Source organism: Neofelis nebulosa, chromosome 6, assembly GCF_028018385.1.
Source record: "Neofelis nebulosa isolate mNeoNeb1 chromosome 6, mNeoNeb1.pri, whole genome shotgun sequence".
Lineage (NCBI taxonomy): Eukaryota > Metazoa > Chordata > Mammalia > Carnivora > Felidae > Neofelis > Neofelis nebulosa.
The window spans coordinates 101352677-101378963 of record NC_080787.1 but is presented as its reverse complement, the minus strand read 5'-3'; the positions used below and the strand labels follow the sequence as shown (position 1 = coordinate 101378963).

General features: G+C 37.3%; 1 protein-coding gene across 2 annotated transcripts in view; it reads right to left on the bottom strand.

Moving 5' to 3' along the window:
* The window catches only part of AFG1L (AFG1 like ATPase), a 205459-nt gene that overhangs the window by 43361 nt on the left and 135811 nt on the right, over positions 1 to 26287 (bottom strand). For both annotated transcript variants that reach the window (XM_058734887.1, XM_058734885.1), the window contains exon 9: positions 14620 to 14702. In XM_058734887.1, coding sequence (XP_058590870.1) covers positions 14620 to 14702 — 83 coding nt within the window. The remainder of the gene's footprint in view (positions 1 to 14619; positions 14703 to 26287) is intronic.

Below are 26287 nucleotides of genomic sequence, written 5' to 3'. Positions count from 1 at the left end.
AATGATTTTAATGTAAGTTGCCTCAAGTTATTTTTGGAAGTGGGTGGGGTTTAAAATACAAATATAATTAATCCAGTAGTTAATCCAGAAGCATTTGCTTAGTAAAATGTCATTATGATATACATAAAATTTAAACACCATTTTTAAGGGGTGCCTGGGTGGCTCGGTTGATTGAGAGTCCGACTCTTGATTTCAGCTCACGTCATGATCCCAGGGTCACGGGATGGAGCCCTGTGTCAGGCTCCATGCTGAGTGTGGAGTCTGCTTAAGATTCTGTCTGTCTGTCTATCTGTCTGTCTGTCTGTCTGTCTGTCTCTCTCCCTCCCTCCCTTCCTCTCTTCCTATCCCCCATTCACACTCTTTCTCTCTGAAATTAAAAAACAATGATTATTTTTAAAAACACTAAGATCTCTTGACTTTTTTAAGTAGGAAATTTCAAGAACATAACATTATTATAAAATTTCCCACCAGAGAAAATGACTTTAACCTCAAAATAGGAAAAGAAAGGTACTTATAATGGAGAAAAACTGGAGTAATGGGAATGAGTCTACGACTCCATCTTACCTAACAATCTATCCTCAAAAATACAAGCATGCCTGTGAAGCTCCAAAGAAGGAACAGGATCAGACAGTTTTCAAAAAATTAAGTGTTTGGGACACAAGACCTAATGTTGGCAATAGGTATATTCAGAAAACAAATGTACAAAAAATACTCAAGGATCTACGTTATACATAACTACAAACAGTGATTAAAATCAGACCTAAGTTATAAACATAATTAAAAGATATTCTACCCTAACCAGTCAAATTTGAAGAAGGTATAATACCTGGTAGTCAACAGCAGTTGCATGGAAAAGCTGCAGCCTAAAGATAGCACTAAATTAAATATTTTTTTTCAGTGTAAAAGGGAAGCTAAATTCAGAGTTTTCTTTCAGGGCTACAAGAATATCATGTCACATAGCAAGGAAGAAAACTTTCTCTTCAGCTTCGTGTAGTTCAATTTCAACCACAAAGTGCCATGTCTTAAGAAAGAGTGATGGGTTGGGGCACCTGGATGGCTTAGTAGGTTAAGCATCCGACTCTTGATTTCGGCTCAGGTCATGATTTCACGGTTTGTGAGTTCAAGTTCTGCATCAGACTCCGTGCTGACAGTGCAGAGCCTGCTTGAGACTCATTCTCTCTCATTCTCTCTCTCTCTCTCTCTCTCTCTCTCTCTCTCTCTCTCTCTTTCTCTCCCTCTCTGCCACTCCCCTGCTCATGTTGTCTCTCTATGTCAAAATAAATAAAAACTTAATAAATAAATAAACAAATAAAAGAGTGACTTGAGTAGCATGAAAATGATCAGGAGAAAATGCAGAAATTAAACTCAGGTGCTATGAATTGTATCCCTCCGGTAAAACAGACACATAAGCTCCTACAACTGAGTAGGGATAAAGAATTTAAGTGACTTCCTTCAATTCTAGGTAATTGCCCCACCAGTGGGATGCTACTGTATGCCAGCGTTTGGGGCAAATAGGATGCAAAACAGAAAATCTGCCCACAGATAATCAAAAGTCAGAGAATTAAAGTCATTTCTGAAGAAAAAGCAAAGTCATTCTTTTCAGATGATTTTTTTTGGGGGTGGGGGGGGGTGGAGTGTACACAGGGCCCAAGCAGAGCCCAGACTATTTTTCCTTTGTTCTATAATGCCCTGGTAAAATCCACCCATTTCATTGCTTCTGTCACTGTTTGTTAAGCGTGGAAACTGCAATGCAGGGGCAGGTTTCTACTTTGTGCTAAGTAGTACTGCTGTGTCTTTAAGTCAGAAAAGCCCTGGAATCGACCACTGTTTCATTGCCAGAAAATCTGGCATGAACTCCTACAGGAAACCTGTGAGTACAGTACCCTGGATTAAAAGCCTGATTGCTTTGGAAGTATGAGAACCATGATTTATTTTTCCATATTAAGTTAGTAAACAGAAAGGAATCAGTCATTCCAATTTTAAGAAAATTTCTATAGCGGAAATCAGGCATTCAACAAAAAACTTGGAGAAATAGAACATGTCAAAAAAGACCTTATTATTGCTGGATCATTTGAAATTCTCAACTAAAATTCCAAAAGAAGTGGAGGTTTCTAGAAGAGGGTCACACATGAATTTAAATGGAAATTAATTTCTTCAAGAACCTCCCACTTCATTAGGATTGACTCAGAGGAACAGAATGCTACCCACACTTTGCCCCTTTATCCCCTTTTTAAAATCAACAGCTTGTTAGGGTATCAACAAGTAGAATAGGGTTGGCTTTCCTTGGTCCCTCTCTCTCCATGTTCTCTATTCCAGAGAGCCAAAGTTGATTCAACGAGGGAGAAATTTCCCCTTCCTCTTAGAGTTCTTGTGCCAAACTTCCCTGGCAGTGAGCCTTCTCACTCTACTGATTCCTTGTGTATTCATGCTGTACAGCTCTTTGTGCTCTTACCAAACATAATCTGGGGCTGGAGGCAGGTCTAAGATTAAGTTGGTTTATATTTGCCTTAATATAAAACAGACTTGGTTGCATTTCAAATCCTGTAGGTTTGTTTTACATAACGGAATCAGTTGTTAGAATGGATTTTGTCCTAGTATTTATCTTCTCAATCACTCAAAGGCTTAATTGACTGTTCAGAGATCCATTTCAATCTCTAAATTTCCCACCATTCTCAATCACCTGGAGAGTAACTTACCTGGTTCCATTAATCTTGACCTGTGTCTAATGCAGAAAGTGGGACCTAGCACCTTTCGCTCTCAAATTCCAGACCTTGACCCCCTCTTCTCAGCCCCCAACTCCATATACAATTTCTACTAAATCTAAATATTGCATTTCCCCACAAATAAGTCAGTGGTGTAACATGCAGACCTGCAACTTGGTAGATACAATATTTCCTTTTCATAAAATTTAAGAAAAGCTAGAATGACTGAAGATTACAAAAATAAATAAATAAAAATGAGGAAGAAGCTAGGGAGCAAAAAGCTCTGACTCCTCTTCAGGAGAAGAAAACGGTCCTATCCATCTGGGAAAGGGAAGACAAGGGAGTTTTAACAGTTAAAAAAGTACACAGCAAGGAACTAAAGACCAAGGACTTTTGCCAGATCAACTTTCCTAATGTTGAAGACTGACCTTTATACACATGTAATCTATTTGAAGATGAAATAAAAAAGAATATAAGAATTCTATGGAAATCTAAGAACTTTATTCTGTACTTTTACAGGTATAAGCATACATATAATTTACTCGTGTACACGTTGTGTATATAGCTTATTTACACTTTACTAGATGAAGACAGCCATATAGTTGAATACTTTGTCAGTGTGTTTAGCTGGAAATGGTGGGCCAGCTCTATTCTGGTCCTGTCTGGCCTGCGGAAAATAAACACTGTGATATGCTATTGTCAAATTACCATTCAATAAAAGCATGGAAGATAAAAGTTATGCTGAGCTGACTGATGGAATCTGATACCGAAGTCTATACAAGATGAGTTTCTTTTGCGGCTATACCACTTTTTAGGAGGTATTTCAAATATTTCCAAATCTTTGAAATTGTTAATTCAGTACTCCCTAAGTTAATAAAAGATTAATAAATATTTAAGTGCACATCTAAATTATGTCCAAAAGGACAATTTTGTGATTTTAACAGACATAATAGCCTACCTATGTCCTACAGGATATAAAGCAGAAAGTTGTTGTTACTTACTAACATACAATTATAAGTTTATAATGTCACAGAGCCTTACTTATTCATAAAATATCAATAGGGGTTCTTATAAGAAAGATATTGTACATCTACTTTTGAGAACCAACTATATTCCTCCACCATAGAGCACTTTTTCCTACAGGTGGCCTGAGAATACAGACTTATTACCATTATTGGCCTTTTAATCTCAAAACATATAGTAGCATACAATGCTTCATTTTGAATTTGAGACATTTCAGTTTGATGAAACTTTATACTTCTCAGAGATAAATAGCTCTTCACTAAAAGAAATACAAAAAAAATAATGAAGAAAATAAAAGATTAAAATTTACACTAAAAATATTCACTTAATGTAAAAACAGTAAAAGGAAGAACCAACAAAGAAAAAAGGCATGAAACATAAAGTAAAAGAGCAAGTGTAAATCCAACTATATCAATAATACTATAACTTGTGAATGGATTAAACAATTCAGTTGAAAGGCAGAGACTATGCATGAATAAAAAGCAAGATCCAACAATATATTGTCTATATGAGGTATGCTTTAGGTTTCAATATGCAACTAGGTTGAAAGTAAAAACACAAGGAAAAAAAAAGGTATCAACACAAAGAGCAACCACTACTAACATTAGACAACACAGACTTTTTTTATTTTTTTTTTAACGTTTATTTTATTTTTGAGACAGAGAGAGACAGAGCATGAACGGGGGAGGGGGAAGAGAGAGAGGGAGACACAGAATCGGAAGCAGGCTCCAGGCTCTGAGCCATTAGCTCAGAGCCTGACGCAGGGCTCGAACTCACGGACCGTGAGATCGTGACCTGGCTGAAGTCGGACGCTTAACCAACTGAGCCACCCAGGTGCCCCCAGACAACACAGACTTTAAAACAAAAAATGTGATTTGAGATTAAAAGGGAATTTCATAATGATAAACTTCAATACATAAGGATAAATATAACAATTACAAACATATGTACCTAACAACTGAGCCCCAAAATACATGAGGCAAAAACTGACATAAGTGAAGGGAGAAATAGACAATGTAGCATAATAGTTGGGAGACTTGAATATCCAACTTTTTTTTCAACTTTTTAATTAAGATTTTATTTTTAAGTAATCTCTACACCCATTGTGGGGCTTGAACTTACAACCCCAAGATCAAGAGTCACATGATGTACAGAGTGGGCCAGCCTGGCACTCCCAACTTTCAATAAGAATACAACAATTAAGGAGAAGATCAAAGGAAATATAAAACTTAGAATACAACTGGGGTGCCTAGGTGGCTCAGTCAGTTAAGTGTCCAACTTTGGCCTAGGTCGTCATCTTGCAGTTTGTGAGTTCGAGCCCCATGTCAGGCTCTGTGGTGACAGTTCAGAGCCTGGAGCCTGCTTCAGATTCTGTGTGTGTGTCTCTCTCTGTCCCTCCTCTGTTCATCTCCTCTCTCTCTCTCTCTCTCTCTCTCTCTCTCAAAAATAAACATAAAAAAAAAGAAAAACTTAGAATACAATATACACTAACTAAACCTAACATACATCTATACAAACAATCCACTCAATTACAGCAGAATACACATTATTCTCAAGTGTATATGGCACATTCTGAAGGAAAGATCATATCCTAGCCCATAAAGCAAGCCTTAATAATTAAAAAAGGTTAAATTAGGGGCACCTGGGTGGCCCAGTCAGTTAAGTGTCGGACTTCAGCTCAGGTCACAATCTCATGGTTCATGGGTTCGAGCCCTGCATCAGGCTCTGTGCTGACAGCTCAGAGCCTGGAGCCTGCTTTCCATTCTGTGTCTCCCTCTCTCTCTGCCCTTCTCACACTCTGTCTCTCTCTCATGGCAATAAACATTTTAAAAAATGTTTTAATTAGAAAAAAAGAGATTAAATTATATGAAGTATGTTTTTCAATCACAATGGAGTAAATTAGAAATAACAGAAAGGTATTTTGGAATCACAAATATATGAAAATTAAACTGTACACTCCTAAATGAAACAATTGGGGAAAAGAAACAGAAATCAAAAAGAAATTAGAAAATACTTTGGGGGCGCCTGGGTGGCATAGTTGGTTAAGTGTCTGACTTACTCTAAACTCTGAAGCAACCACAAAAAAAAAAAAACAAGCTAATATAAGATATAAAATGGAATCTTAAAAATAAAACAAGTCAGAAAAAGAGGTAAATGGGAAGAACAGAAAAAATAAATGGCATATTTAAATCCAACCATAGCAATAATCACATTAAATGTAAATGGTTTAAACAACCTCATTAAAGGAAGAGAATGTCAGGGCACCTGTGTGGCTCAGTCAAGCATGTGACTATCGGTTTTGGTTCAGATCATGATCTCACAGGTTTGTGAGATCAAACCCCACATTGGGCTCTGCACTGACAGTATGGAGCCTGCTGGGGATTCTCTCTCTCTCTCCCTCTCTGCCCCTGCCCCACTTGTGCTCTCTCTTTCTCAAAAATAAACATTAAAAAAAGAAAGAAAGAGAATGTCAGATTACATAAAAAATAAATTCCCTACCATGTATTGCTTACAAGAAACCATTTTAAGTATAATGAGACAGATAGGTTGCAAGACAAGGATGGGAAAAGATAGATCACATAAATGCTAATTTTAAAAAGCTGAAGTGGCTACACTGATACTAAGCATAGACTTCAGAGCAAGATTTATAGAATAGGCAATCAACTGCTGGTGAGAATGCAAACTGGTGCAGCCACTCTGGAAAACAGTATGGAGTTTCCTCAAAAAGGTAAAAATAAAACTACCCTATGACCCAGCAATTGCATTACTAGGTATTTATCCAAAGGATACAGGAGTGTTGATTTGAAGGGGCATATGTACCCCAGTGTTTATCGTAGCACTATCAACAATAGCCAAAGTACAGAAAGAGCCCAAATGTCCATAGACTCATGAATGGATAAATACCTACACACACACACACACACACACACACACACACACACACACACACACACAATGGAATATTACTCAGCAATCAAAAAGAATGAAATCTTGCCATTTGCAACAATGTGGATAGAACTAGAGTGTAATATGCTAAGCGAAATAAATCAGAGAAAGACAAACATAAGATTTCACTCATATGTGGAATTTAAGAAACAAAACAGATGACCATGGGGAAGGGAAGCAAAAACAAGATAAAAAAAAGAGAGGGAGGCAAACTATAAGAGACTCTTAAATACAGAGAACAAACCGAGGGTTGCTGGTGGGGTGTTGTGTGAGAGGATGGGATAGGATAAATGGATGAGAGGCATTAAGCAGGGCACCTGATGGGATGAGCACTGGGTGTTAAATGTAAGTGATGAATCACTAAATTCTATTCCTGAAATCATAGTTACATATATGTTAACTAACTTGGATTAAAAAAAATCCTAATGTTATCATCTTTGTGGAGGTTATATTTAGTATATATTACAGTAACTACTTTAATTGCTCTTGATGCTTTTTAAAATTAATAAATTAAAAAACATAAGTCAAAAAGAAACAAAAAACAAAAAAGAATTAGTTAGAATGGAGCACCAAATGTTGTATGAAGTGTTGAATCACTATATTGTACACCTGAAACTAATATTACACTGTATGTTAACTGGAATTTAAGTAAAAACTTTAAAAAAATAAAAAGAAGGGGGAAGGAGAAAAACAAAGAAAAGAAAAGGCAATCAACGTATGTATAGAAAAATCATCAAATGTTTGAAAGCTAAACAACACATTTTAAAACAATCCATGGGTCAAAGAATAAATCACAAGGGAAAACAGGACATACTGAAATGTATGACATGCAATTAATATAGTACTCAGAAGAAAATTTATAGCATTAAAATGCTATATAAAAAGAGCAGGGGGTGCCTGGGTGGCTCAGTTGGTTAAGCAGTCAACTCTTGATTTTGGTTCAGGTCATGATCTCAAGGTTCATACGATGAAGCCCTCCATAAGGCTCCGTGCTGACAGTGTGGAGCCTGCTTAGGATTCTTTCTCCCTCTCTCTCCGTCCCTCTCCCGCTCATGCACATATGCACACTCTCTCTCACTCTCAAAATAAATAATAAAAAACTGAAAAAAAAGGACAAAGTTTTAAAATCAAGGACTTAAGTTTCTATCTTTAAAAACTAGAAAAAGAAAAGCAAATTAAATCCAAACTAAGCAGAATAAAATTAATAATAAAGAAAAGTGCCAAAATCAATGAAATAGAAAACAGAAAGCAATGGAGAAAATCAATATAACAAAAGCTGTTTCTTTAGAATCAAAAGAATTAATAAAATTCCTGCCAGTATGATCAGAAAAGATAAGATTCTGTATCTTTAAAAAAAAAAACTTTATAATGGAAAATTTCACACATATACACATATAGAGAGAGTAGTATAATAAACTCAACATAAACAATCACCCACTCAACTCATAGCCAATGTTGTTTCATCTAAACCACTTCCCTCCCATAATTCTCTCACCTTGGATTATTCTGAAGCAAATCCCACACACTGTATTATTCTATCTGTAAATATTTTAGTTCATGAATATGATGACCTCATAAGTGTATAAACCGATATGTTCTGTGTTATCATGCTACAAAGGAATAAAGTTTAATCTGTAAACATCAAAAATGTCCCAACCATCTTATTCCCTTCCCCAGGCTTAAGGATTAGCCACATCAACAATCTTAACCCCATGAAGGTAGTTTCTCTAACTGCCAGAGGGAGAAATTCTGTTCCTTACCCTTTAAGGAACAGATTTCGGGAAGGCCTAGTGTCTGGTCTTGATGAAGGATTAGAAACTGAGCTTTGATTCACACTGATTGACAGTGAACATTCAGGCATATCCTAGAGTTTGCACGTGGTCGCTGTACCTGGTGAGCAGCCTTGTACAATAGCCAGAGTCTCCACAACAGTCAGGATTCACCAGGAGGGTGTAAGCCTCCCTGCTTCCCCGCCACCCCCCCCCCCGCCGCCCCCCCCACCTACCAACCCAAGAATGACAAAGGTGACCTGATGGGATCTTTGTCCTTGTCAGCTACTGGGCCCTCACGTGTCAGAAAAACTTACAACTTCAAATGAGAATATGCTATGTCATCCTCTGTTTTTGTGCAACTATCACCACATGGATATGTTTCTGCAGCCTTTGCCACTAAACAAATGTTATATTCTTGAACTAGGTAGTGTTTTCCCTTCAATACTATCAATACTCTATTGTGACACCATGAAAACTAGTGTCAGAAGTAGGAATAATATGACTGTAGAAGACTCTTAAAAGACACGTGAAGAGTATTCAGGGAACTAAAGGGAAAAGAATACAGTGGGCCCATATCTGGCACTGGACTATAAAAACTTACAGATGATGAGAGAAAAACTGTTTCAAAGAGGGATGTACACAGCCTGCTATTGGGACTCTGGGCAGTCAGGTACATGAAACTGAAACAAATTACCGTCTAAAAGGAAAGGAGCTAGACTTAACAGTTTTTACATTGCTTCTATTGGCAGATGTTTTAGAGGGTCTTCAGTGGGAATTGGAACAGGAAATGACTGGGTTGGTACTCTAACCTGGTAAGAAAAACTAAGACTGACACTGTAAATTCCAATGTCCAGGACAGAGACACCTGGAATGGTAATGATGGGGAATGAGGAGAAGGTCCCAGGATGTCCTAGAGACTGTGAAGTAGAAGGTGGCAACTTCCCAGACAGAAGAGAGCTCTCTGCCAAAATTGTAGGCATGAAAAGATATGACAACAGAGCTAAGAAATGTTTTCAGTTTTCACTGATCTGGTTCTCTCAGTTGAGGGAAGAATGTGTGTAGGGACTATCACAGGCAAGAAATATGAAGTTTTTAATCGCAGGGACGTATGTTTTAACATGTGTGAGCACCAGTCTTTGTTTTCACAGACCCTTCTCCCTCAAACAGAGCTGTAACCTTAAAGCTGTGTGGTTTGGGGCGGCAAACTCTTTTTTTTTTTAATGTTCAAAATATATTCTCAAAAATTATTTTCTATTTGGGATAAATATTTCCCAAGCGGGAGATTAAGAGTACTTGAGTCATGAAATGTCTATTGGTAAAAGAAGAAACTTCTTTTCGAACTAGGTTCAAAAGAAAGATAAATACATGTACTATATTAAGCCAGGTAAAAAATATGTGAATATTTGGGCTTTGCCTAAAAGTTGTAACATATTTTCATCATTTCAATATGATCCATAGCTCCCATAAACATGAAAGTGAGATGGTTTTGAGACAATTTAATTAAAATATTAAATAAGTGAATAATGTGGTTAGATATAATTTCTAGAAGTGGTGGATGATTTGGTGGATAGGAGCCAAAAGAAATGAAGGGAGAAAGCCTAGCTTCTTTAAGGTTAAAAGTCTGGTTAATGTCCTCTATTGGGAGAAATGGTCCTCCATGGGTCTCTCACTCACCTGCACATTTTGCTAAGCACACCAAGAATGCGAGGCTCTGAACATATCTCAAGGTTGTGTTTGGCACGAGAAACCTTAAGAAATGAGGCAATGTCTCCCTTGACACAAAAAACAGGCTTGCGGGGCGCCTGGGTGGCGCAGTCGGTTAAGCGTCCGACTTCAACCAGGTCACGATCTCGCGGTCCGTGAGTTCGAGCCCCGCGTCAGGCTCTGGGCTGATGGCTCGGAGCCTGGAGCCTGTTTCCGATTCTGTGTCTCCCTCTCTCTCTGCCCCTCACCCGTTCATGCTCTGTCTCTCTCTGTCCCAAAAATAAATAAAAAACGTTGAAAAAAAAAAAAAAAAAAAAAAAAAAACAACAAAAAAAACAGGCTTGCTTACTTCTGGCTATAACATGGTATGTTCTCCAAGCTCAGAGTTCCTCTACTATAATACAGTTCACTGCCTAAACAGGTATTTATCTGGGCCCTTGGCAAAATTCCCCATTCTCCCCACAATGGGACTACAGGGCAAGGAGGGCACTAACCAACACACAACATGCTCTCTATGACAAGGGCAGTAAAATCCTTTGTCTCTGAACCGGCCTCTAGTATCTTCTGTCAGCATCCATGAAACCATACCAGGCAAACGTATTAGCCGTTAAGTAGGATAAAATCAAATTCCAGACCTGTTACTTTCTCCCCACCCCTTTTGGTTCAGTTTAGAGTCTTCCACTGAGGCCATGGCCTCTGTGCTGGGGGTGGGTGTTTGTACGTGAGTGTGACAAAGATACGATGTTTGAATAGGAACCCACTCGCCACTCCCAACCCTAGTTTCTTCAACAGACTTAGAAAAAAGAATCTATACTACTCAGTTCCTGAATGAAAAAAGCAAAAGAGAGAAAGAATGAGGGAGTCGAATATGATCTGACCTTCTCTAGCCATGAAAAACCATTAACTACTCACAGAAGTGACAGCAAAATAGCCTGGGGCAGCATCCCATGTACCCCTAGGCAGTGGTGTTTCCAGTCTGAAAAGAGATGCTCGTTGCATATAAAAAATGATAACCTCACTGTCACTAGCTCCTAAGCAGAGAGCTAATCTGAAGCACTAAAATTCTCTGGAAGGCACGGGATAGGGCCACCCTTGGTAAATACCAGGCAGTTCAAAAACATTACTGGCCTAAGCCCCCACCCAAATACAAACAGAAGCCCAATGCTTAGTCGACCTGTTTGGATTTTGGCAGACCATATTCCACACATGGGATTCCTATTGAGCCCAATCCACCAAGTAACCAGGAAGAGAATGGCTTTGTGCTCATCTCTGAGGTAAGCATGCAATTCTCACACAATGAAAACTTGGGACAACGACAGGTGTTTTAATTTCTGCAAAAGTTCATATATCTGGACTCAAGCTTCCTATCATTTTGTAACTTGCTAAATTTAAAGTTTCTGAGTTTATTTTATAGAAGATTAAAAACTTCTTTGGATGGGTCCAAAACATCTGGAACTTATTTATAAAGGTACTGGAAGATTTCTACATTTAATGTGATATAAAACTACAACTGAAATAGATTACATACAAACACATAATGTCTTACAGGAATTAGTTCTTGTGTAACCCAGACAATATTATGAACCATAAAAAGTGTTCCATGTCAGGGGTGCCTGGGGGGCTCAGTACGTTAAGCATCTGACTCTTGGTTTCAGCTCAGGTCATGATCTCATGGTTCGTGACTTTGAGCCCCCCGAAGGGATCTGTGCTGACAGAGTGGGGCCTGCTTGGTATTTTGTTTCCCTCTCTCTCTCTCTCTGCCCCTCCCCCGCTTGTTCTCTATATTTCTATCAAAATAAATAAAAAAATAAACTTAAAAACATATATATTAAAAAGTGTTCCATGTCAACTTTTGGGATAGTTTTTAAAATCTCTGGTAATTCTTGGTATTATTTGGATTGTGTTTGAGGACATTTTGAATCAGCTTTTTGAAAGTTAGACTAATAAAATACTGAATTAATGAATATTTCTATTCAATTAAAAATTATGTATAGGATTTTGCTTGTATGCAATTCTGAGACAGTGCTTGGTGTTCCCCTGGAGGGAAGCTAGAATTCTGTTTTTCTTTTTAGGCAGTTGGGGGGCCAGTGAGATTGACAGAGGAGGAGTCTGAACTTGCATATATAGGAATGAGTACCAGATGTTCAGAGAGAGGGTAATAAAGAGAAACACATGCTATAATAGGACAATATATAGCATGGCACATTAAAAACCTGCTATGTGGGAACTAATTTGGATGTAAATTTTAAAAAATTAAAAATAAAATTAAAAATAAGGAAAGAAAGAACGAAAGAGAAAAAAAAGAATAAAATAATAAAATAAAAAAAACCTGTTATGTGGGAAATTAATAAGTTTCCCTATAAGAACAAGATCAAAAGTGGGACGCCTGGGTGGCTTAGGCGGTTGAGCATCCCACTTTGGCTCAGGTCATGATCTCACAGCTTATGGGTTCGAGTCCCATGTCAGGCTCTGTGTTGACAGGCTCAGAGCCTAGAGCTTGCTTCGGATTCTGTGTCTCCCTCTCTCTCTGCCCTTTACCCACTCATGCTCTCTCTGTCTCTCAAAAATAAACATTTAAAAAGATTTTTTTTAATTAAAAGCAAAAAGGAACAAGATCAAAAGAAACCTAATTAAATCAGAAATGTTAACATGACCCTAGGAAATTTTCTTTTACTCTGTCATGAAAGAAGTAATACATAAGGGCTCATGTGAAACAATATAAATTACATTCCCAGCACCCTGTCTTGGTATCTAATATTATTCTCCCACTTCTGAGATGATTTTAATTCCTGATTCTCCTCAGAAACACATATCTGCCTTACCCTCTGAGTGAGGTGTGCCTCTAGACTCTTTATTTTTGGTATCAGATTATGGTGAAGCCCTTTTGATAATAAATGCATGAACAAAATCTACCTTCCCTGAGGATTAAATGAATTTATATATTTTTAAGAAAGTTGATCCAGAGTTTCATTCCTGGACTCTGAGACATTGTTAGATATTGTTTTCCTCCAATGTATGTTTTAAGTACAAACCTGAATTTCATTGTGTTAAAACTGTATTTCATCAGGAAAAGGAAGAGGCAGCCTTAGAGAGAAGGTCAGAGAGAAAATGGCCACGCTCCAAATAAAAGCAGCTTTCCACCTCCTGTCAATTCCACCAAGACCTCTCTAGCATAAACAAATTTCATGATTTAGACTCTTACCTAAGGAATTTCCCATTAGGAAAATGCTTTAATTCTTCCACATAAGGATACATTTTGTAGGAAAACAGGGAACAAGGATTACCTCCTTTGAAAAAGAATGCAGAGAATAATACGATACTAATTTCTAAGTACCACACAATCTGGAATATCACGAAATAGATAGCAAGGAATTGGGGAAAGATTGCAAATATTAGAAAAATTTAAAAACGAGAAAACACAAACATGAAAGAAACAGAGGAGGGAAAAAGGTCCAAGTTAAAGCAGAAAAAAAGTGCTGTAAGAATTTTTAAAAATTATAAAGTACTTTAAAGACAAAGTACTTAAGGGCACATGAAGAACCTCCTATAATAATCATCAGAATCTGAATAATAAACTGAAATAGTTCCCCTCGGTACACTGTAAAGTATGCAATTTTAATTATGTGATTTTTCCAGCTAATTTCTACTTCAAAAACAGTAAAGTACTTCTGCTTACAAGGTGGCAGAGACAAGAACTTTTCTGAACCTCTCATATACACATTGTCATCAAAATTTAAATGAGGAGAAACATGCCTTTGAGTTAAATCACAATTAGCCCTCAGACAGATCTGTTTTTTGAAAACCCACTGTGTGCCAAACACTGGTGGCCTGCACTAAACAACAGTTTATGTTTGTAAAGCACTTGTCCCTTTTCAGGTTCTCACAAATGACATTTTAAAACCAAGTATTTGTTTTCCAGCATTAATAGCACATGCTGAATGCATCTATTATTATAAATTGCCCCTACTCAGGAAAGTCTTAGTTTTCAAAAGATAAAATATATCCTGATTTTACTTGTGTATATATGTTTTACATAGTTGTGCATGGAAGTCAATCAACAATGATAAATACAAACAGATTGTCCAACAAAATAAAACAACAATTTTTGGGGAAAAGAAATGGCACATTTGTCAGGAGATATCCACAAATAATTAATTACTTTCACACAATAAAGATGTTCTCTTAATACCAGAGTCTCATAAGAGGATTCTCATTACTTCCTAACCATCTGTCATCACTCCTCCCCAAAAAACTAATTAGGGTTTCATCCAATCACACATTATAAATCATGCAAATGTGGATGGCAAAAAACACAGTTTAAAGAAGTTAACATTATAACATTTTCTATTTTAAAAATCATGGGCTTCAGAACTAGCCTTTCAGGCTTTAATAATTACCCTGCTTATTTTTCTCATCTTTTCCTGATTAATTATTAGATAATAAATTTAGAAAATTGAACTTAAGAAACTTACAGATAGTAGAGTTTTCCTGCAGCAGGAAGTTCCCTTTTCCGGTAATCTATCCCAGAATCTAGCTGGACAGTCTTACAGTATTCCTACAATCCAAACACATAAATATCTACTTAAACAAGTGGTGCCTTAGAATTATGATCTCTCTGCTATCCTTTTCCTTTCTTAAAATTTTAAAAATTTTTCCTCAATAAAACAATGAGTTTAGGACAAAACAATATAAGTCATGGAAGATTCATAAAAGTTGAATATTAAGTATATATCAAGCCCCCAAAAAATCAGTTCAAGAAAGTTAAGATTTGCAGCATGCCTTTCTGAAAGTTTGCTAAAACAGTGCTATCAGCCAACTCCCCACATAACTGCATTCCATTAAAAAAAATTAATTTTTTAATTAAAATTTTTTTATAATTTTATTTTTTTTAATTTAAAAAATTTGTTTAGGTTATTTATTTTTGATACAGAGAGAGCATGCGCACAAGTTGGGAAGGGGCAGAGAGAGAGGGAGACACAGAATCTGAAACCGGTTCCAGGCTCTGAGCTGTCAGCACAGTGCCCAACGTGGGGCTTGAACTCATGGATCATGACCTTAGCTGAAATCAGACACTTAACCGACTGAGCCACCCAGGTGCCCCTCATTAAAAATTTTTAAATCCCAATTTCTGTTACCAGGAAATAAGGAGCTACAGGCTATCAAAAAGAATAAGTCATAGGTCTCCAGCACCACAAAGAGAGAGAGTTGGGCCAGAACATTAGTATCCACAATTTAAAGCAAATGATCATATTAAAGTGATGCTGTATGTATACCTGACCTTCACTTCCAAATGACTGCCACCGCCCTTGTCCCTTATTAGTCCCCTTTCCAGTCATCAATGTCATTAGAGTGCTTTCCAGTAGACACCTTCCTTCACCCTGAGTCCCATTCTTCTATTCTCCCTATTCTTTCCTTTCCATTACCCCAGGTTGCAAATGTGCATGGAAACTCATCACACACACACACACACACACACACAAACACACACACACACACCCTGAAACTCCTACTCTAGAAGCTTATGAACTTTTGCTACACCTAGCTTGGTCAACTGGCTTTCTTTTAAGGGGGAAGAGGGGACAAATATATATTTTATACACACACACACACACACACACACACACACACACACACACACACACTCCAGTAGAACAATGGTGAGCAAGGGTTTTCAGAACAAATCAAGAAACATTTACATGTTGAACTTTTTGTTTTCATCCAAAATGAAAACTGCTCTATGAAAATTCATGAGGAAAAAATCATATTTTAACAACTTCATTACTTTTACTAGTGAAAAACTGCTTTTTGGGGGCCAAGGTAATTGTGGCAAACTGTATTTTCCAAAGATGGCTGCAACTGTCTCTCCATCCCAAAATATTGGGATGTTGATATTCCAACCATCAAGAAGTGGGGGCTATGCTCCCCATCCCCTGAATCTTGTGACTACAATAAGATGATGCTATGCAATAATATCTGATGTGACCTTCAAGGCAGCTTCTTCCTTGTTAGCTGGGACACTTGCTCTGGAACCCTGACCTGCTAGGTAAGCATCAAACTACCTGAAGGCAAGCATGCCAGAGAGAGCTTATAGCAGCCCATACAGAGACGCGACCTGGAGAGACCCTGAGAGGACAGGAAGACAGAGGTGTCTGATCCAGCTGTTCCAGTTGTCACTATGGTACTAAAGGAGCCAGAATTGCCAGCTGAGCCTTTCTCAAATCCCTGATCCACGGAAACCAGAAAAGATAATGAAGCAATATTATCTTAAGCCTCTAGGTTTTTCAGTCATTAGTTACACAGCGGTAGATAATCACAACAGTCATATCTGGGCACGCTGGAAATGTAGTAACATTCTTCTTCTCTGAAATTGCATCCTGGGTTGAACTGCTATCCAAGAGCTGAGGGCTGTTTATCATCAGCACTATAGGCAAAAGATTGTACACAGTGGTAATGAGAATACATTTCTCCTCCTCCTATGCTGCAGCTGCTAAGTGGCTCAAGAGAGTAAGATAGGGTAATCAACAATCCCCCTGGGACTGAGGGGCTTCCCCAAGAATGATAGGCTTTTCTGGATGCAGGACTTTGGGTGCTAACACCAGGACAGTCCTGGTCACCTTAGGAATAACCCAGAAATCTGAGCTAGAAGGCTGGAGTATTTTGATTTATAAGTTAGCAATTGTGAATTTGTTTAGGGATTATTTTATGTCCACAAGAAGAATGTATTCCCCTGGGGAAGTCTTCAAAGCTGAGCTTTTGAACTCTACCCGTGGCGAACAAGCCCTGACCCTAACAAAGTCATACCACCCTACAATGCTAGACTCATGCAGCCAGTTGGCCTCCCCACACAGACATCCCTAACTTGCCATTCCAAGTTGCTCAAATCCACTCCCCAGGTCTCACTCTCAGGACTGAAGCCCCATAACCAGAAAGGAATATGGTATTGACAAATACATGGACTCTCCTCTTGCCTCAGATGGCTTCTCAACTTTCAGTAATGTGCTAAACTTGGGAAAACAGACACTTCCTCTCCTTGCCCATCCTGCAATTGTGGGGGTTCAGCCATCCAGTATAAAGAGGAGACAACTTGTTTAGGTAGCACTTCATTCTCTGTCTCTCTGAAGGAAATCTGTCCTGTTTTAAGGGCCAGGTTTTCATAAGCCACCTGTACCGCAGGCAATATAGTAAATAGTACTGCAATGTGTTCATGTAAGTATATTTACCGAGGTTCTGTATTTCTTTTAAACCACAATTTATCTTCCATGACCCAATACTCCTAATTCAGCCAAAATTTTCCTTCTTTTTTTTTTCTATTAAAAAAATAAGGACTAATGGAAGTTACACAAGCTTCAGTTTCTCTTTCTGGGTAACTAACTTCTCTCTCATATGAGTGATTAAGCCCTACCGAATGATTGCATTTGTACATTCACTAATCACCACCGAGGAATACCTAATCAGCAGCAAAAGAACTACAACCAAAGCCCTTAGATTTTAGCTCTTAATTGTCTGACAAATACTAACACTCCGTTTATATTTTTAAAGAAAAATAAGCCTCAAATTTTCAGATTTTATTCACTTAAGCTAAGTTCTTCAAAACACTTTGCAGAAGGAGGGTGAAAGCTAAGCAGTTTCCCTGTTAGTGAATCTAGTCAAAAGGGCAAGATCTAATTTCCTAATTTCCAGGGATATTTACAAGACCTGTGACCTCTTATCACCATCTATTTGAAATGAATAAAATTAATCAGCTACCAAAAGAAATTTATTTTAAAATAGTTTGTGTATTTACATATACAAAAGACAAATACAATTATACAATCTAAAAATGCAATTAGGAAATTTGGAGAGGAAGTGGAGGGAGGTTAACATACCCATGGGAGCATGTGCATGAGTGAATGGCCTTGACTTTGCAAAGAAAAATGTACTACTCAAAAAACCATATTCTAGCGGTTTGCATTCTCCTCAAGAGCTATTGTGTATATTTTTAGCAACTGCAAATAATACCATCAGAAAAACAGGCATCCCGCAAAATAACTTTATAAAGCTACTACTGTGGCTTTTCCCTTCCAAATTGGCACAAAAGAACAATAAACATTGTGGAGAAAAGCCTTAAAAACCACAATATATCAACCTCATAAGCAAAAATTGAAATAATAAAGATTTGCCCACCTTAAATACTCTTTACTATAAAAGTAATATTGCTTATTATGGAAAATTTGGAAAAAGAGTAAAACCATATAAGTCAAAGTTTTATGTCTTATCTAAATGATTATATTAAACAGAAAATTAAAAGATACACATTATTGAAGTTTTTCTTGACAATATTGGACTGATTGGCTTTATAAATTTTTAATAAGTAAGAATAAGTAAGTAATACAAGAAAAAATGGCTGAGGCCTTTCTACTTCCAGGAATAACTAAGATCTGTCTTTTTACTTAAGGCTTTAAAACTATATCTTTTTAAGCTAAAAAAAGTGATCCGTGCTCATTATAAAAAATTCAAATATTAAAGTGTAAAAGCAGAAATAAAAGTCTATCATCCGCTTCTCAGAAAAAAGTTTGCTTATAGCATATATCCTTCAAGTTTTTTATACACGTATAGAGATGATGACAGAGAAATTAGGATCATATTTATATACACAGTTGTAAGCTTAATTCTTTCTGATAACTTAAAAGTTGTATGAGAGAAATAACTAGATTTAAATACAGGAAAGCTACACTGAATATGGTACTATCTCGTTTGCCAAGAATACAATTCTGTAAGTAAATGACAAGTAAGAGTACAAGACAGATATTGAACCAAAACAAAGGGAGGGGCGTGGGAGACTAGCTGGGTGTACCAAAAAAAAAAAAAAAAAGGAGGGGGAGTGGGGGTATCTTTTTTTGAGGCAGGTATACATTCAAATATGTATGCTGAAGTATGTATACATTCTAAGATATCTGCTTCAATCTCATTTAAAATAATCATGTGTTACCACTTTTAAGTTTAAGCAATGATATATAAAAGTTCAGTAAATAATAGGGGTAGCTGGGTGGCTCAGTCATTTGAGTGTCCAACTTCAGCTCAGGTCAGGTCATGATCTCACTGTTCGTGATTTCAAGCCCCACATCGGGCTCACCGCTGTCAGCGCAGAGCCTGCTTCAGATCGTCTGTGCCCCTCCCCTGCTCAGATCTCTCTTGAAAATAAATACACATTTTAAATAATTCAGTACATAATAACCTTGTACATATTTTTAAGCCTCTTATAATGTAAGTATAACACAAGTACAAAAATGTACACAAGTGGGGTGCTGTGTGGCTCAGTCAGTTAACCGTCCGACCCTTGATTTCAGCTCAGGTCATAATCTCACAGTTCATGAGTTCGAGGCCCACATCGGGCTTTGCGCTGACAGCACATGGAGCCTGCTTGGGATTCTCTCTCTTCTCTCTCTCTGCTCCTCTCCCTGCTTGTGCTTACCCATGTGCTTTCTCTCTCTCTCTCAAAATAAATAAACTTAAAAAACATAAATGTCCAGCTCAATCAAGAAACAGAACATGACTAGAACCTCGGGAGTCCCCCTGGTATCTATCTTCTTCTACTTCTTCAAAGGTAACCGGTACCCTGATTGTAGCAACATAGAATTTTGCCTGTTTTGGGAGCTTTATGTAAGTAGAAGCACCCAGGATGTACTCTTTTGTGATTGGGTTCCTTCATGTGTTTGAGATTCATCCACCCATATGTTGTGTATAGCTGTAGTTTGATCGGTTTTTCATATCCACCATGTGAAGAAGCCACAATTCATTGACTCATTCCACTGGTGACAGACATGTGGGCTGTTTCTAGTTATTAGCCCTTTCAAATAACGCAGCCACGAGTATTCTTCGCACATGATTTTTGGTGCACACGTGCACATGTTCCTGTTGGATATATACCTAGAAGAGTAACTGCTTGACCACAGGGTAAGTCTGCTCAGCTGTAGTGAACCCTGTCAGTGTTCCGAGGTGACTGTACAACCTATACTCCCACCAGTAGTATATGAGCATTCCTAAGTATGTGTTTGCTACTTGTATGAAGCAATACAATTGATTTTTGAATATTGACCTTATATCCAGCAATCTTGGAAATTCAATTATTAATGTAATATTTTTTGTATATTGATTTTTCAAGATGATACTAAAGATGTCCCACATATGTTACAAATACGCCACACTGTTTTGTAGCACAAAAAAATACACTTATGGTTTATCAAGTCCCCTGAAAATTCAATATTCACTTTGGATGAACCTAACAAACACTGAACATTATATGCTGGGCACTTCCATGGTGACTGAAAGTACAATAATGAACAAGCTTTTGCTCTGATAGCCTGGTAACAACACTCCAGCTGGTCTTAGGTTTAACTTGCTTCAAGTTAACACACTCCTTGCTTGTTGACTTAAAGCCCTTGAACTGTAACACAGCTAATTTACTTTCTTTGAGATTTGCAGACCACTGGCCTTGAGGAATGAAGGATCAGAATGTTCCCAGGCCATAGAGGCCAGCAACACTCCTTGAAGCCTCCTTGGCTTTCTGATCAGCCCAGTAATCTTTTAGCAAAACATTTTTTTTTTCTTTTTAAGGTCACATAATGACTTTACTCACCTCCCTTTGTGTATCTGAAGACCTTTCCCTCCTTTGCAGAAATAACAGAATACTCTTGCACAACCACCTCCAGGTACCAAGGAACCAGACCTTGTACAATCACCCCTGGGCACCAAAGAACCAGACCTTCTTGCACAATCACCCCTGGGCATCAAGGAACCAGAACGTCTTACACAACCTCTGAGTACCAAGATAACTCTGTAGGTGGCATCATCAAGTCTGCATCAAGAAATGTTACAGATCACTGTACTCCCTTAACAGATTAAACCCCTTTAAAAATCTCTGGGCCAAGCAGAAACCTTGGAGTTGGCCTTTGGACAAGAGTCTGCCTTCTCCCCAGGTGGCCAGGCTCCTGAATAAAGTTCATATTCCTTTCCAGTCAAAACTCATCTCTTGGGTAGTGGCCTTTTGAGTGACAGGTAGCTGAAGTTGGGTTTCGGTACCAGAACCAGGATTCAAACCCAAGCGTTCTGGCTCCAGTGTTCACATTCTTAATTACTTTGCTATATTGCCTCCATACCCAGGATATGTTCAAGCAACCAGGTCTCTTACTTGGAAATACAAGGCAATGCAAAATTCACATGGGCTTATTGGAAAGTCCTTGCAGTGCTCTGTCCATTGCTTGGAAAAGCCCTACCTCTCCTGCCTTCTGATTATATGCTAACCAAGTAAGGCTTAGTCTTGATGGTTATCTTGAGAAGCAGCTTTGTTGCAATGAACAGATTCATTTACTTATTATAACCACACCCCATACAAAAATGATATGGAGCAGCTTTTCAGAAACTTTGTCCAGTTATATTATACTGCACATAAAAAACTGGAAGATTTCTTTTAATGACTGAGGTAATAGAAATAGGTTTTGGTTTCAAGTCTGCAAGTTCTGAGATAAGGATCATGTCTGTTGTTCATCATTGTGTCCCTAGCACCTAGCACAGTACGTGGTACATAGTACATAGTAAATGCTCAGTTAATATTAATCAACTGAACAAATCATTAGCAAACATCTATATGCAAAGGTTAGTTACAAGTCAATATTGTTAGAAACTACAGGAAAAAGCCAACCAGTACAGTCCCTTTCCTAAGGAGCTTTTATGACAAAATGGGAACTGACTTAGCAGGATTCTTGCTAAAACTAGACTCAACAAAGACTGACATGGACAGGGTTGAGGCCTTAGAGACAAGAAAGAGGGTTCTGAGGAGGCTAACTAAAGTATGGTCAAGGAGAAAGTCTCTGTCAGAACTCAGCTTAGACAGAAAATTTAGCCAAGGAGTTGTATCTTCCTCCAAATAAGAACTTCATCCCGAGGCAGGGTTTCTTCAATGACAGAGATGAAACTGAGAATATATCCACATTCATAAAACAAAAGTCCTGAACTATGCTGATTAGGCTGATTATGCCTACTACAATCAACTCATGAGGCTTGGGGAATGACACAAGCTAACCAATGCTAAGTGGCAGGGAAGATGGGAATACTCTAACTGGTAGGCCAGTGGTTCTCAACACTGGCTGTATATTAGCTTTAGCTGGGAATTAGAAAGTACCAATATCCATGTCACATTCCCAGACATTTTTGCAGAGGAGGGCTTAGGTTGGCTGATCTTGTCTGTTTTATTTTAAGCTCCTCAGGTCATTCTAATGGGCAACCAGGGTTGAGAACCACTGGCTTAGACTAATCTGGCCCCACCTCCAATTGGTCCCATCCAAATCACATTGCTACTACACAGCACAAGAGAGGTGGAATGAATTTAGGAGAAACAACCACGATGTCCATCATAGGTGGTAAGTAAAGCCATAAGACCACCCAGAGTTGGTGTTTGCGATCCTAGAATCACAGAGTCAGAGATTGGTAGCATTGATTCCTTTCTTGTTTATGTTTGGACAAAATGAGATGAAAAAGAAATCACCATTACTTTGCAATGTGGGTAAAGACATAAAAGCATATGAGTTGTCAAGAGCTATTTCAGCAACGGAAATGAATAGAATACTAAGTAAACAAAGGACTGATAAAACTTAATGTAGGTTGGAGAAATATTCTAAAATTGGAGTAGTTTGATTAAATGAAGAGGATTTGGAATACATTTCCCTAGGGAAAACAAAAAATATGAGAATGTGCAGAAAGGATAGAAAAAGACCTGAGTGATGAGATGGCCCATCAGAGGCCCTACACACTGGCCCATCAGAGGACTCCAACATCTCAAACTAAATGACCCTAAGTTTATAGAGTTAAGTTTTCAACTCACACCTCATACTGTTAATGAAGCTACAGGTCTGCAGACCACGTGCTCCTCACCACTACACATATCTCCTGTGTTCAGAAAAAGACATAGAACAAAAGTCCAAAAATTCTACAACCCTTAAGTATTTTGGCCATTATGATTTTGCAATAATGATACTGACTCAATATATGTACAAGCAACATCCAGTAAAATTCTCAGTTATCACACATTAAATCCACATGATTTCTTGTCATTTATTTATTCATACCCTGCTGTGTCCTAGAAGGATTAGTATAGCTTCTTTTAAAAAATCGTCTTACTATTTGTATATTCAATTTCACCATTTAATTTTCAATGTTAGCTAATATACAAGTTAAGTGTAATTTGACAAAACCTAATAAAGCTTTAATTGCACAGAACCTTTGACCTAGAAATTCTATTTCTAGGAAACTATCCTACAAAAACATTGACTCTTGTGACTAAAAATGCATTTGTAAACAGGTTTTTTTAACATTATTTTTAAAGAAACAATAAACCTTAGAATACAAAAATTGCAGATTAGGTTAGAAATGATAGTGCAGCCATTAACAGAAATACAAAACAGTCATTTAAAAGAAAAAGGTAGAATTATATCTGATATAAAAAGTTCTTCAGGATATCTACAAGGTATAAAAAGCACAACTTAGATTTAGATAAAACTATTACTCCACTAATTTACAACAAAACTATATGCTTAGGCATACATAAAGATATGTATGCATATAAATGTACAGAAAAGTACTTGAGAAGATACATATTTTCTTTCAGCTTTATTGAAATATAATTGACATATAACATTTGTAAGGTTGAGATGTACAACTGATAAACTTAACATATTGCAAAACGATTACCACAGTAGCATTGGCTAACACCGTATCACCTTACATAACTACCATTTCTTTTTTTTTATGGCAAGAACTTAGCAACATTCAAGCACTGTTAACTATATTCACCATGCTGTGCATTAGATCCCAAAACTTAGTCATCTTACAACTGAAACTTTGTACCCATCTCCCCATTTCCCCCACTCCCCAGCTCTTGGCAACCACCAATCTACTCTCTGTCTCTATGAGTTCAGCTTTTTAAGATCCACATGTAAGAGATATCATATGGTATCTGTCTTTCTTGGACTTATTTCACCTAACATAATGCCCTCAAGGTCCATCTATTTTGTCACAAATGACAGAATTTCCTTCTTACAGCCAAAAAATATTCCATTGTATGTATATACCTCATCTTTATCCATTCATCCATTGATGGACACTTAGGTTGTTTCTACATCTTGACTGTTGCAAAAAATGCTGCAAAGAACATGGAAGTACAGATATCTATTCAAGATAGTGATTTCATTTCTTTTGGATGTATACTCAGAAGTGGGATTGCTGGATCATATGCTAGCCTTATTTTCAATGTTTTAAGGAACTTCTATACTGTTTTCCCTAGTGGCTGCATCAATTTACAGTCCCACCAATAGTGCACAGGGTTTCTTTTTCTCCATATCCTCCCCAACACTTATCTCCTGTCTTTTTGAAGGTAGCCATTCTAACAGATGTGAGGTGACATCTCATTGTGGTTTTGATTTGCATTTTCCTGATGATTAGTGCTGCTGAACATCTTTTCATGTACCCACAGCCATTTGTATGTCTTCTTTGGCAAAATATCTACTTGGTTCCTCTGCCCATTTTTTGAAGTCTCCTACTCTTATTGTATTGTTGTCTCCCTTCAGACTGTTAGTATTTGCTTAATATATTTAGGTGCTCTGATGTTGGGTGCATATATGATTGTTATGCCTTCTTGATGAATTGACCCTTTTATTATTATATAGTGGTCTTCTTTAACTCTTGTTGCAATTTTTGACTTAAAGTCTATCTCCTCTGATGTAAGTATAGCAATCCCTGCTCATTTTTGGTTTCTACTTCCATGGAATATCTTTTTCCATCTCTTCACTTTGAGCCTACATGTCCTTAATGCTATGTGCTGTAGCCAGCATATAGTTAGGTCTTGCTTTTTTGTTCTTGTTTTTAATCCATCCAGATTCTCTACGTCTTTAGAGAATTTAATCCAGTTATATTTAGAATAATTATCGATAGATAAGGACACACTAAGGCCATCTTATTAATTATATTAATAACAGCTCTGGCTGTTTTGTAGTTTCCTTGTTCCTTTCTTTCTCTCTTGTTGCCCTCCTCTGTAAACAAATAATTTTCCATAGCGGTAGGCTTTGATTTCCTTCCCTTTATCTTTAGTGTATCTACTGCAGGTCTTTGTTTTGTGGTTACCGTGAGACTTACGTAAAACATCTTATAAATAGTGCATTTTACACTGGTAACAACTTAACCTCAATCTCATATAAAAACTCTATCCTTTATACTTACCTTTCTTTTTTGTTTTTGTGTCACAATTTAACACAATTTTTATATTGTGTATTAATTAACAAATTACTATAGGTATAGTTATTTTTTTTTAGGTAGTTATTTTTAATACTCTTGACATTTAGCCCTTATACCAGATTTAAGTGGCTAACATACTGCCACCTTACAAAATTAGACTATTTTGAATTTGACTACATTCTTACCTTTACCAATGTATTATATATTTACATATTTTATGTATATATATAACATATTTACATACATATGTTCTTTCACTTCAGTTTGAAGAACTTCTTATAACATAAGGCAGGTCTAGTCATAATGAACTCCCTCAGCTTTTGTCTGGATAAGTGTTTACCTATACTTTATTTCTGAAGGATAACTTTGCTGAATAGAGTATTCTTGACTGGCAGGTTTGTTTTTTTTTTTTAATTTAAGCTATATTTGAATATATCATCCCACTCTCTTCTGGTCTGTAAGGTTTCTGCTCAGAAATCTGATAGCCTTATGGTGTGCTAGTAACAAATTTCTTTTTCTCTTGCTGCTTTTGAAATTCTTTGTCTCTGACTTTTGACAGTTTTATTGTAATGTATCTTGGAGAAGATGCTTTGGGTTTGTTTGATGACCTCTAATTTTCATGAAGTTGGATATCCAAATCTCTCCCCAGATTTGCAAAGTTCTCCACCATTATTTCTTTAAATAAACTTTCTGTCCCCTTTCCCTCTTTTCTCTTTCTAGAACCGTAATAATTCACAGATTGTTTCTTCTGATGAGATCCCATAGTTTATGTAGGTTTTCTTCATTCTTTTTCAGTCTTCTTCCTCTGTTCTGTTCTGACTGGATGATTGTAAAGTTCCTGTCTTCAATCTCACTGATTCTTTCATCTACTTAAGTCTG